The sequence below is a fragment of the Amblyomma mixtum genome, chromosome 7, assembly GCF_055824585.1.
Source record: "Amblyomma mixtum isolate Tamu chromosome 7, ASM5582458v1, whole genome shotgun sequence".
In the NCBI taxonomy this organism is placed as follows: Eukaryota; Metazoa; Arthropoda; class Arachnida; order Ixodida; family Ixodidae; genus Amblyomma; species Amblyomma mixtum.
Window position 1 is genome coordinate 118,339,533 of NC_143018.1, and position 19,733 is coordinate 118,359,265.

Consider the following 19,733-nt stretch of genomic DNA (forward strand, 5'->3'; position numbering starts at 1 on the left):
GACGCTTAGTAGCCTCCAGATGTAATATGTAGATCTCTCGTGCAAACGAGTAGAAAAGGAAATATTCTTTTTGTTTTCAATGACTGATAATTTTCCTGATATGTGAGCGTAACAAGAACTCTAGTCCCTCATCTTTGTCTGTCATATGGCGTAAGTTTAATGTCACGACCGGTTGCGATGCGAATTTACAGTACCACACACGACCCAGGCTCTGATTCTCCAGCTTGCTCATTGCCGGTTAACATACTTAATGTGCTCGGAATAATTTGCGGCAATAAATCACGGATGCTCTGCTCAACAGAGTTTCTATTGGGTCTTTATGTGCCGCCTTCTACAATGTATACTTATAGCCAGCTGCACAAGGAAATGAATGGCTACCTTCTTTTTATCAGGAAGAAATGTTAAAAAATAAAGCTATTATGAAATTTTTCCAGCTGACAGCCAACTCATGAATTACTTTTAAGGATTAAAAGACAGCTTGACGAAATCTTTTTAATGTGTGCAGAATATAAAATATCCAGCAAGCCTCTCGCCTCATTCGATACCGTTTGCGCTTGGTCAGTCACGGCGCCCCATTGAAGTGTCGTGCCCATTCGAATGGGGATTATTGGAAATTTCGCTGCTTGATGCAGCAAGTTTAATCCCTGTGAAGAGATCTCTGGCGAGATATTCGTATGAAATGCCCAGCAGTACTTTATTAAATAAAGCACTAAAATGGAAACCTAGGTCCGAATCACTGACCGCGGTCATGCCGTGAGCGCGGTCAGAGCGTTGTCAGGGGTGGCCAAGGTGAGGATCACTTTGAGACTATTTCGGGGCTGTTTCAGATAAAGAATGTTCCCTAATTCAGCGCCTGGAGCTAGAGAGGATGACTTCTGTTTCCAATTCCAACTGATCTGGTCCTCTGCCAATGGTCGCTGTTACTTGTAGCGTAGGTTGTGCAAGGTCACGTCACGCTAGTTGCGGCAAAAAAAAGCCAGCGTTTACAATTGCTTGCACAAACGCGGATCATGCTCATTACGCTATGATCGACATACTCCAACGCAGACGAAGAATGTAACCGGATGACGCTACTCACACGCTTGAGGAGTTTTATCGACGCCAATTCCTGTGCGGAAAAGAATCTGTGCGCTTATTTATCGAACGATTGGCGGTGTGTATTCTGCGTGATTTGGCAGGACAGGATGCGGCAGCAGTAAAGCGGGTAGCGGCGGTGCCTTGACCAGAACGGTAGCGCCCGTGATTGGTCGTGTGCTTCTTCACCTTCCGTTTCGTTGGTCACAGTTTGAAACAAAATGAACGCGAAATGGCACGTTACGAAATGCGGTTCCTGGACGAGTTTAGTGTCTCGTGAATTGAACGTGTCTTTCCAGGTGACAACCATGCCACCGCAAATCAGGGCCCGCTATCCCGCCGGCCGCATCGCTACGCTGCTCGGCGTCGATTGCTCGCTGGTTTGCAGCTGCTCTTTCTGCATCCCAGTGCCGCTCATCGGCACTCTTTTCTTGCCGATCCTCTTCTGGATGCTCGGTACGCGCGCCGGCCCTGGACCGTCTCTCTGTTGTGCTGCGTGGACCGTTGCGGTAATCTGCATGCCATTCTTGGGTTCCTTTCTTCAAAACCGCATCTGGGTAAGTACTGGTGGCGATACTGCTAGTGGAAGCCCCCTATTCTTATTGCGTGCCTCAGCCGCTAAGGATATTTCCCACATTTTCTTTTGTTTTGCTTGTGTCATTTAGATTTCTTTATAGAATGTTTTTGCCTTTTTGCCTTCGATATTTGGCCACCTATATACGCAACCTCACTCTGTTTTGTTCTTATGCGCCTAGTCTAGTCTTCTGCAACTAGCCATATGTAGTCTTTGTCAGAAGTATACAGCCGAAAGGTTCTGCTTCTGAGCCAATACAGCGCGGCTCCCCTTGCATTCTGAGGAACCCTGATCTCAGGAAAGCCGGAGGAACTTAAGTCCTCAAATATCCCAAGATAGGACTATCAAATGTGCTTAAGAGCTCCGCTACATGGCTTGAAAGCAAACCTCTTGGGCTGCATATTTTTGACAAAGACTGTACATACCTACTCTAATGCACAGCCATTATAGCTTGTTGTAATTTTATTTTCTCTAAAGGAGCCTTTCCTCGCTATTAAAGCTACACGGCTAGAGGGTGTGGTAACAAATTTCTTGGTTGGGCTATTCGTTCTTATATGTCCCGTTCTAAACGAAGATCTTGTCGATGCTGTTACGCCCGCATGTATACGCCCGCATGCTGTTACGCCCGAATGTTAAATCGTCAGTGAAAGCGATGAATGTTGCAGTTGGCTGCCACGTACTGTGTACATATATTAAAACGCAATCAAGAGTGAACATGTTTGTTTACACTAGCGATACCTTACGGAAGTGCTAAAAATACATGCACACGCGTGTGCGCATTTCCCATACCGTGCGCGTGTGCGCACTTAGCATCCGGACTCGTCCGCCTCACAACCGTGCAACGAAGCGGTAGATAGATAACCGCTTCGTTCTAAGTTGTCATCTCCTGCTTTGAACGAGAGGAGTATCGGAGAAGGGTTCGCTCCCACCATCATCATCAATAAAGTAAACCCCGGCGGCGATTGTGTGGCAGCCAGTTGCATCGAAGCACGCACCCAGTCGTCCAACCCAAGCTTAAAACAACGTTTATAGAAATACTTCAGTTTTGAAAATCCTCAGCGCGCCCTTGAGGAGAAACCGGCCCGCCGCTGTTCCTGCCACCGCGGCCCTGGGGTCGACGGTTAAGCTATCGGAGTAAGCGTCGTCTGCTACAGCGTACAACGTTGCGCTTGCGCAGGAGGTTCCGAGTTAGATAGTAGACTGTTTATTCTGCGGCCCACTTTGACATCCAGGCGAAATATCAGGAATATTCAAAATCACCATCGAAAGTATTTGAAAACAATCGACGTCAGCACTCAGACTTAAATCATATGTTCTTTAGAATGCAGTGCAGAATGGAATTTTTTTTCTTTAAGACGAAATTATTATATCAAAAACACCTGAGGAAATTCGACGGTACCAGATGGGTTCCTAAGGTGTTTAAATAATTTTACAGAGAGAGAGAGAGATGACTCAAAATGATGGAAACTAAGATTACAAAACTGACCAGGAAGTATGCAGGACCAAATGACGGAGAAAAAAAAGAGCTTTCAATGACAGGATGAGTTCAATAGAAAAAAAAGTTGAGAGTAGAACTGCATCGAAATTGGGAAAGGCAGATGAGGAAGGAAACGTGCTATGAAAACCCAAGAGCAGTGCGTTACTACACGCAGCTACAAAAAAATGAGCAAGAATTGCATCATTGGTGCGTGGTCAATCTGTTGAAACAGTTGAACATGTTACAATCGAATGTTATGGCATTCATCAGGATGTCGATGTAGGCACAGTCTGTTTCCCTGAGACCGAAAGATTTAGAGAACAATGGTCATACGAATGAACCTGCCGCAGAAGTTAGCAAAATAACGATTGGAGGATTTGCAGCTCAAAAGCAGAGAGGTGACGCGATGTTAGACGCGTAGGATTAAAATTTCTGTAAATGAAATGGCGAATTTATAGACCGATTTGTAACACATTCAAAGAAATATAAAAAAAAATTATTCAAAAAGAAAAAAAAAAGAAAAATGAAGCTGAGCTTGGCCCAACCGTTCCCTGATGGAGTTAACGGTAAGGGACCACGGAGGTTAACTCCAACGACTTCAAAGCAGGAGAAAGGACAGGGTTCAGGCTGGAGGAGGCCCGCAGGAGGAGACGTGGCGCGTTTAGGGCGTTGGTAAAGGATGCAAGAGGCAACATATTTGCCAACAGAGGTAGACAGGGCAGGCCAAAAGAAATGGAACTTGATGCGGTCATTGGTGGCAAACATGGGGCGTGAAGCCGACGGCGAGTGCGCGGCGTCGTGGTGGAAGTCACCATACCATTCATGCTCTTCACGTTGACGCCAGCAACAAACGCATGAAACATAGCCACGAATTTCACAGTAACACATCGGACGAGGAGAAAGTGGGTGCCAAACAAGACACATAGTGGGTCTTGGGGACAAGGAGGCGACACTTTGCTAGACAGGCTGTGGATGGGAAGGAAGAGAAAGAAACAGCAGGAGTTGCAGCAACCTGAGCACAAGCAGGCACGGAAAGAGGGACAGATGGTTCCGGAGCAGTAGGGTGAGGGACGGAAGCGAGCTCGTCCTTGATAAGATCACGCAAAGGAGAAGAGGATGGAGGTGGGGGCGGATAGGCTTGCACTGGCGGTAAGCTGGAGCCGTGCAGTTCCTCTCGGATGGTGGAGCTAATGAGGGAGCGTAAATCTACATCGGCTGAAAGGCGAGGATCCCAGGTGTCTTTGAAGCGGAGTGATTGAAGGTCGTCTAGGCGGTGACAAGTAGTGTGGATATCTTTCAGTGCGGTAGGATTCTGGGCAGCAAGCGTATTGAACGTAAATGATTCAATCCTTTAAGAACACGGCGAACTCGTTCGTACTCGGACATCGCGTTGCTGACGCGTCGACAGAGGCCCAGTAGGTCTTCAATGTAGGACGTGTAGGGTTCATCCGGTAGGTGGAGACGAGTGTCTAATGTTTATTTTAGATGGCGGGGCTTTTTTATTTTATTTATTTTTTTATTTATAAATACTGCTGTCTCTGAGGGGAGACATAGCAGGAGTGGGTGAATACATGAGTAAAAACAAATAACATGGGTAGCATAGAAATAGATAACACAGAAATATTAAAAACAGATCAACGGGTCAAATTGTTAGGCAACTGAACAACACTCTTCAATTGGCAATGAACGAAGTGAGCCGTCCAATCCATTCCAAATTTCAACGGTTAGAGGGAAAAAAGAAAATTTAAAACAATCTATATGTGGTTTGAAGGGAACAATGTTTAATGGGTGGTTCCGTCGGGTTGCACGTGCGCTTGATGACACAAATGTGAAGGGTGCCTGAATGCCAGATGATGTGTGAACGATCTTGTGCAGCATAATGATGCGTTCACGTGTGCGCCTATGTTCTAATGTTTGTAAAGATAAACTGTGCATATGGGAAGAAGGTGAAAACTTGCGATCATACCGGCTGAAGATGAATCTTATTGCTTTTTTTTTGAACTGATTCTAAACGGTCAATGTCGCGCGCGTAATGAGGGGACCAGACAATTGAGGCGTACTCCAGGATGGGTCGAACTATTGATTTGTAAGCAGTTAATTTACATTCCTTCGTGGCATTTTTTAAGGTTCGTTTGAGATAACCAAGTCTGCGAAGTGCTTTCCCAGATATGTTATTTATGTGAGCATTCCATTTTAAGTTATGCGAAAATATAACGCCCAGGTATCTGAACTCGCTGACGTGGGTCAAGCAGTTACCGTTGTTACTGTAAGAGAAATGCAGCGGATTCTTTTTGTTACCAAAGGTCATTGCAACTGTTTTAGTGAAATTAATTTTCATTTGCCATGCATTACTCCATTCACAGAACAATGAAAACACTTTGTTTAGTTCCTGTTGATCATCGGCGTTAGCAACGTTGCGGTAAAGCACACAGTCATCGGCATATAGGCGTAACTTCACTGCGGTGTCGTTAGTAACATTAGTTACATCATTAATAAAAATTATAAAGAGTAGAGGCCCAAGCACCGACCCTTGGGGCACACCTGAAGTTACAGTGACTGACGATGACTGTGCATGGTTAAAAGTGACGAACTGGGATCTTAAGTGTAAGTAGTCGGTTATCCAGTCCAGTAACTTATTGCCGTTAAACATGGTGCGTAGTTTACGAAGAAGCTTATTATGGCAGACCATGTCAAATGCTTTGGAGTAATGTATAAATATTGCATCGATTTGATCGCGGTTATTTAAAGCGGAAGCGATGTCGTGAGTAAATTCAATGAGCTGAGTGACAGTGGAAAAACCAGATCGAAAACCGTGCTGACAGTGTGACAGTAGATTATGACAAGTTAAGAACTGAACAAGGTGTTTGTGAATAATGTGCTCAAGAAGCTTGCAGCAAGTAGAAATTAGGGAGATCGGTCGGTAATTACTAATTCGTTGTTTATCGCCAGATTTAAACACCGGGATGACATTGGCAATTTTCCAAGCCCGGGGAACGGAGGATGTGTCCAGTGATTTGTTGAAAATCACTGTAAGGTAACGGGCACTCCATTCCGAGTACCTCTTTAAAAACATGTTAGGTATGGCGTCTGGTCCCGCACTTTTAGTTGTGTCAATTTTTACTAACAGATTGTGAACCCCAGGGTAACTTACTTCGAGGTTGGGTAACTGGTGTTCCGAGCTATGAATGAAGGGAGGATTGGTACCATCATCAAGATGAAAGACAGAGTGAAAGTAGCTATTGAAGGCTTCAGAAATGGTTACGGGATCAGTGCAAGGCTGCTCGTTGATAATGAAAGATACAGAGTCATGGGAAGAGGGTAATATTGTTTTCCAAAATTTCGATGGGTTCTCTTTCATGAATGTTGACAGTGTTGTGTTGAAGTAAAAGTGTTTAGCTTGTGTCATTTTTGTCTTTAGCTCCGACTTGAGTGAAAGTAGTAGTGAATCGCGGCTTTCGTTTCCTGGCCGGCTGCGCTTGCGCAAGCGCTTGATGCGTCTTATGAGATGAATTATGTCTCTTGTGTACCACGGATGCTTTGGGTTATGTTTCACACATTTTGTGGGGACGAAATGAAGCACACAGCTATGTACTAAATTTTAAAACTGCTCTAACCAAGCATCAACACCACACGTTTCACTGTCTGTCACGAAATCTCCGAAAGACGACGCTAGCAGTTCAGTAATAGCACGGTCGTTGGCACGGGTAAAATCTTTAACAATATTGAAATTCGGCTTATGGGGCTCACAAACCACATTAAATTGCATGAAAACACACTTGTGATCTGACAGTCCGTCGACTACATCGCACTGAAATCCGTATTGCAGCAACTGTTCATTAACAAAAACAAGGTCAAGAACAGAGTTTACTCGAGTTGGACATTCAACGACTTGTGTCAAATCATATGATATAGCCATATTAATTAGGGATTCACAAACAACCTTCTCACGACCTGTTGAAATTAACAACTTCCAATCGATACAAGGAGCATTGAAATCACCTGTAATGGTCATTTTATACTTGTGGAGCCTGTGTTCCGCTATGTATTCTGTAATGTGCGAGAAAATATTTTCCGAACCGGGCGGACGGTACACAGCACCCACGACTGTCACGAAACCAGAAATGTTTAGCCGGCACCAAACAGACTCAGTATTCGGAAGTTCTGGCAATACAAAAATTTCAGTGCCTTTTCTAACGAACAGAGCTACGCCCCCTCCTCTAGCAAACTGCCTGTCGTTTCTGATCACCGAGTAATCTGGAGGCAAAAATTCTACATCTGATATGGAGTTGTCCAACCATGTTTCTGTTACGCAAATAACTGACGGAGTGTAACATTCTACAAGCCAATTGAAATCTTCAATCTTATTAAGCAAGCTTCTAGCATTTAAGTTCAAAAGAGTCAGTTTCTGCTTTTCTTTCTGCTCATTTCTACCTTTCTGCTCATTAACGAGTCACTCTGTGTCCCTAGGCACTGCAGCACGTGCAGCCTTGACAAGCCTTTTGGAAACATCATCCCAAGTGTAACGAACACTGTCGACTATCAGGGAATCGTATTGCAACCTATACTTATCTGCTTCTTTGCGGATATCAACCGAGTTGTCCCAGAGAGCCTTCCTAATGGGCCGTACACGCGCAGAAAAGTCTTCGCTAATGTGCGTATCAGATCCTTTTAGTTTTCTGGCGTTTTTAAGGATGGAAAGCTTGGTTCTAAAGTCTAGCAGTTTAAAAATGACAGGTCTCGTCTTTTCAGTTGTTTGCTTGCCAAGCCTGTGACAGCGTTCAATACCTTCACATTGGATTCCAAGTTTGGAATACAGTAACTCCGATACAGAAGCCAATAGCCCCTCAGAAGTTTCATTTGATGGTTCCTTCAAGCCATAGATGATTAAGTTATTCCTACGGGATCGGTTTTCCAGGTCATCATTTTTGCGGTCAAGTTTGGTAATGACATCTTTAAGATTCTCAACAGTTATCTCAAGATCATGAACACGCTGAAGAGCGTCGTTAGCAGTTGAAGCCAACGCCTCTATGTGCGTAATACGCTGTTCAAAGGTAGCCATTCTAGAGTTGAGCGCGGAAAGCTCTGCGCTGATTCGTGCTTGTCCAGCTAGCAGCTCCGTTAGCATTTCCTCTGACTTTGGGCCTGGATTTGTCTCGACATCGCCGGACAGTTGCAACAAAATTCTTAACGAATGCAGTAGGCAAGAAAAAATACACACAAAGTGCTGAGGGTCTGGCAGCAGCAATAAGAAACGATCATCGCTCCTATAACATTTGAAAGCGTATTTGTGGCCTACCTGCAAAATGAAGCACACGTGTTTGCAAGAACCGTTCGCCATGCCGCTGCCAGACCCACCGAAGAGGATTGGCCGGTGTGTTGCTTTTATATCCCGTCGGGTCCGTGTCGATGACGTTCCGGGGTTGTGCCATGCGTGGTCGAGACAAGCGAGATCGACGGAAGATGAGGTTATGGTTGCATTGCCATCTATCGGTTGACAGCAGGAACTGAATGGAGGGCCCGTGAGCGTGCATTTTCCATGAAGGAAGCTTGAAGAAGAAGCATTGCTCAGGAAGTATGGTCCAGCGATGCTTGCGGCTATCTGCAAAATGAAGCACACGTGTTTGCAAGAACTGTTCGCCATGCCGCTGCCAGACTTACCGCCAGTTCACGTAGTAAGCCTTGGCTTGCTCCAATGGCTCTAAAAATTTTGCGAATGCGGGAAGAGAAAGAGATCCAGTTCGGCAAGGCATCTTTATGGTTCACGTAGTAAGCCTTGGTCACGTTGAGAAGCTTCATAGCTGAGTCCCAAAGATTATACGCACTCATTGATCGCACTGGTCAAGCCAGTCCTCCACGCCATCGCCACGAACGCCCGCATAGGTCGGGTGCTTGCGCTCAAGGGTGGCTATGGTCCACGTGTGGTGTCCAGAGAATTGGGAAGCAGCGGGTGCGGTAGAGTCATTGCTGCCGGCTGAGTGGATAGAATCAGGGGGAAGCAAACCAGTGGAGGCAGCAGGACACCCAGCAGAAGTGCCAGTGGGATGTTGGTCGACGGTTGCCGTCGTGGGTGATTGTCCGAGAAGGTGGCCACCGAAAAGTAGCTTTAGTGTGGCGGCAGAGAGGGCTCAAGTATCGACAGCAGCCTCCGTCACTTGCGTAACAGGATGGAGCGAGCTTTATTCGCCTTCGCAATAATGGCGGCCACTCCTCCGAAGACGAATATTAGTGGTGATGATGAACACATGTATGGGCAGACGAAGACGAAGGTCGCAAAATGATGGTGGATATGTACAAATGAAGAAGAAGGACGCGCACTGTGCTTACAAAAGAGTTACATTGTCTCTAAAAGTCATCAACGTAGAGTCAGCTGAGGGACGATGCAGCTTTAAGAGTTCGCCCGTCTTATGTGGAGGGGAAGTGAAACACGGCCCTTCCACGACGATCGTTAAATATAAACCGTTTGAAATGATTTTACTGCACTTTTGGATGCGAGCGAGCATGCAGATTCACAGTGAAACTCCAAACTGGAATGCACGCTTAAGTTAGGAGTACTTTCCGCGCTAGTTTTCTGCTCAGGTGTTGCTTGAGTTGGATTCTTTCACGCCTTGTCACGTGTTTCTTGACAAACTACCACAAGCATTTCTAATGCGCAGCATCCGAATCTAACACTGCGCTCAGGTAAGCGTGTTGGTGTGCTGCAGTGGTCATGAATATTTGTAGTGCGTGTGTACAAAACTGCACATGGAGCAAAGGACTTCGTTAGCCTTCTTGCCTTCTAACTTTCTCTATGTTTATGTAACAAGACTGAATTGCAAATTAACAAAATCAAACTAAACTAAATCAGGGGATCTTTTAAAGCTACATAATGGCTAGTTAAAAATACAAACGGTCCGGGTTCTCGCCTTATTAGTCCTGTCGCGTCATAGATCCACCCATTTATTCATTTATTCAAGTTACTCACAGGCTCCTTTACATTGGAGCATTGTGTGAGTGGGGCAGTACATTGAAGTTAGAGAACAGCGCAAAAAACACAAAAGAACAAAAAAAAATCGACAGAAGAAAAACGTTATACAATAGTTAGCAGGAGGCACTCAGTAGAATACAAATAAAGTAATACAACACACAATAATTACAAGTTTCAAAATGTGGCAACATGGAAATGGAACATGATTTGACAGTGAGGCTAAAAAGTGCACAAGTTAGTTCACACTAAGCAGCAATAAAACATTTTTCGGAATAATACAGAGAACTGAGACACTAGGCGAGGATTGCGGTTATTTTATCACGAAATGTAGCAGGATTTCTGGTATTAGTAGCATCGTCAGGAAGGCTGTTCCAATAGTTTATGGAACGTGGGAGAGCAGACATGTTGAATGCTTTTGTATGACCAAAAATACGCGTAAAGCTGCTATGATTATGGAGGCGATGAGATGTGCGACATGGCCGTGACAAAGGTAATGTGTGACTGTGAAGACTGAAAATCATTTTATGAAATAAACAAAGAAGAGCTACGGTACGACGTGATTCTAAAGACTCAAGTGATAGCGATAACTTGATGTTAGTGACGCTGGAATGGCGGTTATAATCGCGAGCGATGAAGCGTGCAGCACGGTTCTGTATAGATTCGAGATTACATGTTAGATACGCTTGGTGAGGTGACCAGATGGGTGATGCAAATTCTAGTTGTGGGCGGACAAACGTCTGGTAGGCTAGTTTTCGAGTGTCAGATGGTGCACCATGAAGATTACGCTTTAAGTATCCAAGGGTTCGTGAAGCCTTAGCTGTAATTTTATTAATGTGTGTCGACCAGGAAAGGTTTTGATTCAGGAAAGGTTTTGATTTTGATTAGATTCACTGTACACATTTTCTTTAAGTTGTACCAGCACACAGATTTCGCTTTCCTCCTGCCGCACAAGGGTTACTGCCCTCCACGTACCTTCTACTTAATAGTGATGGTTCAACAGCGCAAACACACACAGACTTTCTTCGTCTGTGTGTGTTTGCGCTGTTGAACCATCACTATGAATCTACACCAACTAGTCCAATCTGCAATTCTTCTATTTAAAACTAGCAGATCATCAGTCGCTTCTCTGGCGTCTCGCAAATCCTCCATCCACGACTTCCACTGTTAGCTCGTTCGTGCTAACGAGACGTCTCAAACTAAAGTACTCGTAATATTTTGTGTGTATAACACTCTCTTTTACTGGTTTTTCGGCTTTCTAAAATCAGAGGTGACAGCGAACTTGAATCTTTCTTCATAAATGTAACAAGTGTGCGTGGATTTAGTGCGGGTGGTTAGAAATGACTTATACCTAGGGCAATGGCATGACCACAAATACACTCAAGAAGGGGTGTACTTCCGTCGATCTCCTACCTTATGTCACACTTCGATTCAGGTTGTCGTTAACATTTTACTCACACAACTCTTTTTTGTTGTTGACGTTTCGGTGACAGCCAATAGCATTTCTGCCAATTATTTATTACCACTTCATTACGGTTCATTTCATTACCACTTCATTACGGTGAGCTCTGGAAGGAAAAACCCGAAGCCTCCCATCATTGCAGGAATCAAACCTAGAAGACAGAGAGGGAAAAAAATGTATACCTAACTCTGTTTTCCCACAGGCGAAAGCGATGCGTGCTCGCGAGGAACGCCTAAAGACGACCGCAGATCTCCTGTCCACGATCCGGGTCGTCAAGATGTACGCCTGGGAAGACGTTCTGCAGAGGAGCGTCCTTCGTTCCAGACATATCGAGCTCAAGTGGCTGTTCCGGGTGAACCTGCTCGACGGCATCCTAGACTGCATATACTCCTCCACCAGCTCAGTAGTACGTAATTGAGCGGAAGCCGCCCTGATAAGATTTTACATCGAGAGTCATTCCTGCGTCCCTTCCTTTCCCGCTTCTTTCACCTGCTGCCATGAATAACCTTGAACGCATAATTTCCGCATATTCGCCTTTTGCCCTTAAAGCAACGCTAATAGTGAAATGCAGTGTGCTTCGGCATTGCAATAAGACAAAAATGCGTACTCTTTATTGTCTAGGGAATGTTCGGCTGCGACACAAGATAAAATAAGTGGCAAGAACGCAACGCATGCTTACCCACCTGCTTTTTTTGTTTACCTCCACAACATGCGATGCAGTGTTCATCTTCCTCGGGTGCAGGGGGAAGTACGTAGAGTGGTGAAGGTGAGTTCACATACGCAGCAGCACTCGTCCTTATAACGAAACTGGGAAATACTAGACCAGGACACAGCTCGTGGACCTGGTATTGGAGAAGAGACCACCCGTCAGGGCACCCACTTTGAGCAAACGTTCATTGCTCTGCTCCCATTCGCCCAAGTGACAGTGCTCAAACAGAGAAGCACATGATGAAAAGCGATGAGTTTCTTGGGGATTCACCAACGCGGTTTTGAATGGAGGTGCAAGGGTAGACAGCATTTTTGCTCATTTGCTGTGGATACAGTTCTAAACACGTCCCCGATTCTGTGAAACAATATGCCGCAAAAGGCTAGGCTGGTGATGACACGGGAATGTACGGGGTGATAGTTTTTAATTTACGGAGTTTTTGTTTTAAAAACTGCTATGAATACGTAGGTCTTGTGGCTGCAGGTCGATCGCACAAGGCGGACGTTATGTATTTCATTAAGCTCAATAATGAGCCATTATTTAATAAAGTAACAAACCAACTCCTTATTTGAGACTTTAGGAGTCAAGAATGTATTGATAAATGGAAGGCTGTCAAAATCGAAAGTGGGACCAGTTTTTCAATTTTATAAATCGCGATCTAGTTTAACAGATCGGACGTCAAAAATACGCGTCTGAAAGCTCTGTGAGTTGAATTTCCGCATTGTATAATTATAAAATAGCGTCTCTGGGCGAGTATTGCCGCCGAAAAAAAATTACTTCGACATAATCAAATGCACCCATGGCATCAATATTCTTTGCCTAAGAAATGCGATCCTTGTAATTTTTATAAATAAGAAATGCGGGAAAGTCGACTGAACGAGCTTTCCAATGAATATGTTTAAGGGGTGCGCAAATGTTTTTTTCAAAATGGAATCGAAACATAAATATCCAGCATTACTATGGAATCTGATATCAATAGCGTTACTAAACACCGTATCGAATACAAATTGAATACTACTAGGGAAGTTTACTAATTGTGCGAATATTCGTACAAAACTGTTATTCGTATCATTCTGCGTAGTGCTGCGTAGTGCCTTATCATCAGCCTGACTACGCCCACTGCAAGGCAAATGCCTCTCCCATGTCTCTCCAACTAACCCTGTCCGTTGCCAGTTGCGGCCCCCATGTCCCCGCAAAGTTCTTAATCTCATCCGCACATCTAACTTTCTGCTGCCCCCTGCTACGTTTGCCTTCTCTTGGAATCCACTCCGTTACCCTTCAGGACCAGCGGTTATCTTGCTTTCGCATTACGTACCCTGCCGAAGCTCATTTCTTCGTCTTGTTTTCAACTAGGATGTCATTAACCCGCGTCTGTTTCCTCGCCCACTCCGGCCGCTTCCGATCTCTTAACGGTACACCTATCATTTTTCTTTCCATAAATCGCTACGTTGTCCTTAACTTAAGCTGAACTTTCTTTGTTAGCCTGCACGTTTCTGCCCCATAGGTGAGTGCCGGTACGATACAGCTGTTGTATACTGTTCTCTTAAAGGATATTGGTAAACTGCCATTAATGACCTGAGAGAGCCTGCCATATGCGCTCCACCCCATTCTTATTCTTCTGGTTATTTCCCTCTCATGATCCGGATCAGCGGTCACTACCTGCCCTAAGTACGATTGTTACGAAGAAGACAAAGCTGGCAGTGGCGCGGGACTGAGCGCCCGCGCCAGGCCAGCAGCCATTAAATCATCTGATAGCCATCTGTCATCCTGTCTCACTCCTCGGCTGGCCGTCACGTAATATTTGGTCTGAGGTGCGAAGTTCGTCCCCATCCTGGCCCTGGAGCTCCGGCGCGTGCGTCTGGCGCGGTCGTCGGCCGTGAGTTCTTGGCCTGCGTCACCCGGCTCTTCCTCAGCCTTCGAGACCCGAACCAATCTCGCCGTTCTACCCGCGCCCCATGCACCACCCAGGCCACTCGACACGACGAAGTGAATCTGACGCACAAATCCAACCTGCCGAATTCACCGATCTGAGACGCTGCCCACACGTGACGACACCACTCCCCTGCCCATGCCGTTCGGCGCGTCCTGGGGCCTCGGAAGTCGGCTCCTGGTGACATGTGGCCCGAAAGTTTTGCGGACTAGGAATCGTCCAGCCCTCTCCTTCATCGTGGCAGCCAGCACCTGGCCACTTTCTCCTTCCTGTGCGAAGATACTCTAAAGCCCTTTACCATTTCGCGCGTCTGTTTCTCCCCGATCGCCCGGTTGTCCCGGGTAGTGTGATGAAGACGACGAAGCTGGCAGCGGAGCGCTCGCGCTAGGCCAGCGGCCATTAAATAATCGCATAGCCATCTGTCAACCCATCTCATTCCTCGGCTGGCTGTCACGTAACAATATTCTATTACTACTTCCAGCACCTCGCTACCAATTGCGAACTTCTGTTCCCTTGCTAGGCTGTAGAACATTACTTTGGTTTTCAGCGTAATTTTAGCCCCACCGTCCTGCTCTTCCTCTTTAACTCATTGACCGTGTTTTGCAGTTCATGTCCTGAGTGGCTTAGCAAGACAATGTCATCAGCGAAACGCAAATTACTCAGGTATTCTCTATTAACTCTTATCGCCAACTCTTCCCATTTCAGGCCCTAGAATATCTCCTGTGAACAGGCGGTGCATAGCAATGGCGAGATCTTATCTCCCTTCCTGACATCTTTCCTCTTTGGAATTTTATTGCTCACTTTGTGGTAGACTATAGTACCTGTGCAATAGTATAAATATCTTCCAATATTTTCACATAGCACTCTTCCACACCCTGATACCGCAAATGCCTGCATGACAGCTGAGGTTTCCACTGAGTCAAATGCTTTCTCGTAATCAATGACGGCTATATATAGGGGTTGGTTATATTCTGCGCATTCCTCTATCACCTGATTGCTAGCGTGAATATGGTCTGTTGTCGAGTATCCTTTACGAAAGCCTGCCTGATCATTCGATTAATTGAAGTCTAAGGTTGTCCTGACTCCATTAGCGATTACCTTGGTAAATACCTTGTAGGCAACGGACAGTAAACTGATCGGTCTGTAATTCTTCAAGTCCTTGACGTCTCCTTTCTTATGAATTAAGTTAATGTTAGCGCTCTTCCAAGCTTCTGGTACTCTGGAGGTCACAAGGCATTGCTTATACACGGTGGCTAGTTTTTCTAGCACAATCTCTCTTCCGTCTTTCAACAAATATGCTGTTACCTGATCCGCGCCAGCTGCTTTCCCCCTTTGAATTGCTGCTAAGGCTTTCTTCCTCCGTTATTGGCGGGATGTCCCATTGCTGCGCACGGCTGCCTCTCTCAGTAACTTGATGATTACATTCGCTACTCTATATATTTGTGTGGAACTCTTCGACTACATTAACTACCTTATCCATATTGCGAATTACATTGCCCTCTTAGTCTCTTAGCGCATACATATCGTTTTTACCTATGCCCAGTTTTCTCTTCATTGCTTTTAGGCTACTTCTATGCTTTAGAGCGCTCTAGATATTCTCCATGTTAAACTTTCTAATGTAGGCTACCTTGCGCTTATTTTTCAGCTTCGGTAGCTCTGCTAGTTCTATCCTGTCTGTGTAGTTTGACGTCCTAATGCTGTGGTGTTTCTTGATCAGATCTTTAGTCTCCTGAGATACGAGGGTCATCCCAAAATTAAGGTCTCCAGTTATTTTATAAATCGAAAGAAATGTTGATTTTAAGCAATTTACAAATGACTTAAAAGGCAGACCATTCTTCTACTTTTCCACTTAATTGCCGTGGCGGTCTATGTATTTTTGCAGACGCTGGGGCAGTTTTTGTATGCCCATGTCTTACCAGCTCGCCGCCATGCCGTCGAGGAAGCGTTTGACCGCATCTTTCACTTCATCATCATCGGTGAAGCGCCTGCCAGCGATATGTTCTTTTAGCTTTGGAAACAAGTGGTAGTCACTTGGTGCCAAGTCCGGACCGTACGGCGGGTGGCTGATGGCGTTCCATCCGACCTGTTGCAGGAGAGCAGCGGTTTGGCAGGCAACGTGGGAGCGAGCGTTATCATGGAGAAGACTCACGCCCTTGCTCAGCGTTCCTCTTCTGCGATTTTTAATCGCACTGCTGAGTTTTTTAAGGGTCTCACAATATCTGTCCGCGTTTACTGTGCTGCAGGAGCAATGAAGTCTACCAACAATACCATTTTTCGGTCCCAAAACACAGTTGCCATGACTTTACCGACAGACTGTGTTCGCTTGAATTTTCGCGGCTTGGGCGAAGAGGAGTGCCGCCACTCACGTGCTTCTTGTTTGGTCTCAGGTGTGAAGTGGAATGCCCAGTTTTCCTCACCCGTAACAATGGAATCGAAAAAGGTCTCCTTTTGATCTCCATAACCTCGAAGAAATTGGCGCGAGGAGTCAACGCATTGCCTTTGATGGTCGTCTGGCAACATTCGCGAAACCCATCTTGCGCACACCTTCAGATATTTCAACTTTGCTGTCAAAATCCTATGAATAGTGCTTCTAGAAACGCCAGGAACCAAAATGCAGAGTTCGTCAAGTGTGATGCTCTGATCTTGCCGCATCATTTCTTCGACCTTCGCGATTGTCTCATCAGAAATTGACGGTCTCCGCTTCATTCTTCGTCGTGAATTTCAGTGCGACCAGCGGCGAACTCCCTACACCACTTGCGGACGTGTTTGCCTTTCTTTCTTTCTTTATTTAAGACATTCCGTTACAGAAATTCCTTGGGGGACGCGACAAAAGGCAACAGACATGCCTGACGGGGCCGCGCCCCCCTTGGCTGCGGCGGAAACAACATAGCATAAGCACAATAAATACAAAGCAAAAGGAACAACAATACTGCATGATATGAAGGTGCATGAAAAAACACAAAAAAATACAGGTACATAAAAACAATAAGTTGGGTCAGTGGTACGGTGTTATGAAAAACAGTGATGTATGTGCGCACGTCTTAACATCCGCACGTTTAACATCCACACACGACACTCCGTGCACTTCCATCAACTGGCGATGAATTTCAATTGGTTGACCACCTTTTGTGTTAAAAAAATCGAATAACTGTGCGAAGTTCGCACCTGGCGGTAGCGACAAACGGAAGCTCCATTTCAAATGGTGGCCGTGCCAAGACTTACAGTCCCTTTCGCGCTGATTCATAGCTTGTTTGGAAGACAGGCAACAATGAACACAGCAGTATGGCGAGCAGCCACGCAAATAGTTTCCCTGAGGCCGCAGCCCTTTGGAGACCTTACTTTTGGGATTGCCCTCGTAGCTTGCCGGTATCATGTCGAACCAGCCTACCACCTACTTCTACGGCGCACTCTGTAACGATAGCTGTGAGATAATAATTGTTTCAACACTACGATCATCTTCTTCAGGTAAAGCGGAAAATCTGTTCTGCAGTGACATCCTGAATTCCTCTACCTTCCCTCTTAACGATAACTCATTAATAGCCCTCTGGTTCACTAGTTTCCTCCGTTCCCTCTTCAAATCTAAGCTAATACGAGACCTTACCAATCTGTGGTCGCTACAACGGACCTTTCCGAGGGCCTCCACATCCTCTATGATTCCAGGTTGAGCACACAGTATGAAGTCTATTTCATTTTCAGTCTCACTATTGAGGCTTTTCCAGGTTCACTTCCTGTTTGCTCGTTTGCGGAAGAAGGTATTCATGATCCGCAAATTGTTACTATCTCCCAAATCTACCAATATCTCTCCCCTACTATTCCTAGAACCTATGTCATAGTCACCTACCGCCTGTCCAGCCTGTTTTTTACCTACTTTACAGCTGTTATAGTAATAGCTATAGTTATAGCTAGAACTATATATAGTTATAATTATAGTCATAGCTGCTCAAATACACGACATGAAACCAGTATTTTGGCTGGGTTTAAACAGAGCCTACACTCCGAGGAGAAAGGCCCGATGAGGGGGAGGGGGCCGTGAGTGAGAAGGAAATTAGAATAGAGAACGTGATTATTGTGCAGGCATGTTTACTGCTAAAGATGAATTGACCTATTGACCAACAAAACAGTGAAAGGAAATAGCCCTATCGAAATTTTTTTGTACATATGGGTCATATGTGCCTAGTACATACTACATTATGGAATATGTGTTGTATGTGTCTATATAAGATATATTTGCACCGCGTATGTCAAACGTGTCGTATGTTACTCGTGTATAGGATTATCAGGAAAGAGAAAGGAAAGGAACAAAGAATAAAATAAGTGTCATAGAGGCTAGGATAATAAAAAGAGTAAAAAAAAAATAGAAGCCTTCCTTCTAAGAGAAAGGAAATGTTTTCGGAGGTCGTGGCAGCAGATAATCTTACCCCTACGCATGTGACACTAAAAGTCCTATGACCTTGTCATTGTTGATATTTTTTCCAGTTGATGATAATCCTCTTCTCCACTCTCTCCGTGTTTACGCCCGACTTCGCTTTGACTCCGGGGTTGTCCTTCTCCTGCGTGTCACTGCTTTACTTGACAGACATCACCATGAACTCCATTGGACAGGCGTTCCGAGTTTTCAACCAGGTAACACATTTTTTAATACATTCTGCCTGAACATTAGAAAGCATAAGTGCGCTTATGCTGACGGCAACGTTCGCCTGGTAGTTCACCCATTCTTTGCGCCTTTACTCCTACAAAATGATGATAGTTTAATTCGCCGTGGCGTAAACATTGTTGGGAGCGTTACCCTAGCTTAACTAGAAGCCTGTCTCCGAAGGAAAGAACCGAATTCAAACGAAACATTCTCGCATTCACTAAGCGCTAATTCCATGCTGCTAAATAATTAAAGGAACGCTAGCAACACTGCATTAAGCAGCAGCATCGGAGCGGTTTTTGGGGTAGAGCCCAAGGCTGAACAAAATTTCTTCAGAAAAACTTTCACAAAGAAAAAAACTATTTTTTTTGCAAAAAAAAAGTATAAGTGCACTGCACAGTCTATATTATAACTATACTTAGCAACGTTAAAGGAAATGTACAAGACACATTTGCATTCATGCAAAGTATATTTCTTTTAGAGTTCTCTTATCTCATCTCACGTCAACTCGCGAGACGTAATTTCTTAACGAGGAACATTACTGCTATCTGGAATTCAATCAAGTGGACCAAATCTATCACTATGGAACGCACCTAGCATGGCAGGGAAAATATTATTTGACGTATAGACGAGAGGGGAAAGCGGGGACTCCAAACTTATAACTCCTGACACTTTCTACTACATACATGGTCTGTTCTGAAAGTAGTAGGACTGATTTGTTTAAACAAAATTTTTTCAAGAGAATAGTACAAACGATTACAATTTTTCAAGGTAGCACCCTTCCGCACCTACACGCTGCTGCCAATGAGTTTTACAGTTTTCGAACGCCTCCAGGAACGCCTGGACCGGAATGCTGTTTAGCTCCCTCGTCACGGCCTGTTGAACCACCTCTACCGATCCGTGATGTTTCCTCTCG

General features: G+C 45.0%; 2 protein-coding genes across 2 annotated transcripts in view; one reads left to right on the forward strand and one right to left on the reverse strand.

Annotated features, from left to right (window-relative positions):
- LOC149337314 (multidrug resistance protein mrp-7-like) overlaps positions 1-19,733 on the forward strand; it is a 170,448-nt gene that overhangs the window by 85,050 nt on the left and 65,665 nt on the right. Inside the window, exons 10-12 of the mRNA XM_089553414.1 lie at positions 1,374-1,631; positions 11,751-11,954; positions 18,661-18,807. Coding sequence (XP_089409540.1) covers positions 1,374-1,631; positions 11,751-11,954; positions 18,661-18,807 — 609 coding nt within the window. The remainder of the gene's footprint in view (positions 1-1,373; positions 1,632-11,750; positions 11,955-18,660; positions 18,808-19,733) is intronic.
- On the reverse strand, positions 7,339-8,766 carry LOC149337315 (uncharacterized). Its single transcript, XM_089553643.1, has one exon. The coding sequence runs from the start codon at positions 8,764-8,766 to the stop codon at positions 7,576-7,578; it is 1,191 nt and encodes a 396-aa protein (XP_089409769.1). The 3' UTR covers positions 7,339-7,575.

Bases quoted from the DNA above. Each gene is read 5' to 3' on its own strand.
- LOC149337315 (XM_089553643.1), bottom strand. From the start codon at position 8,766: ATGGCGAACAGTTCTTGCAAACACGTGTGCTTCATTTTGCAGATAGCC.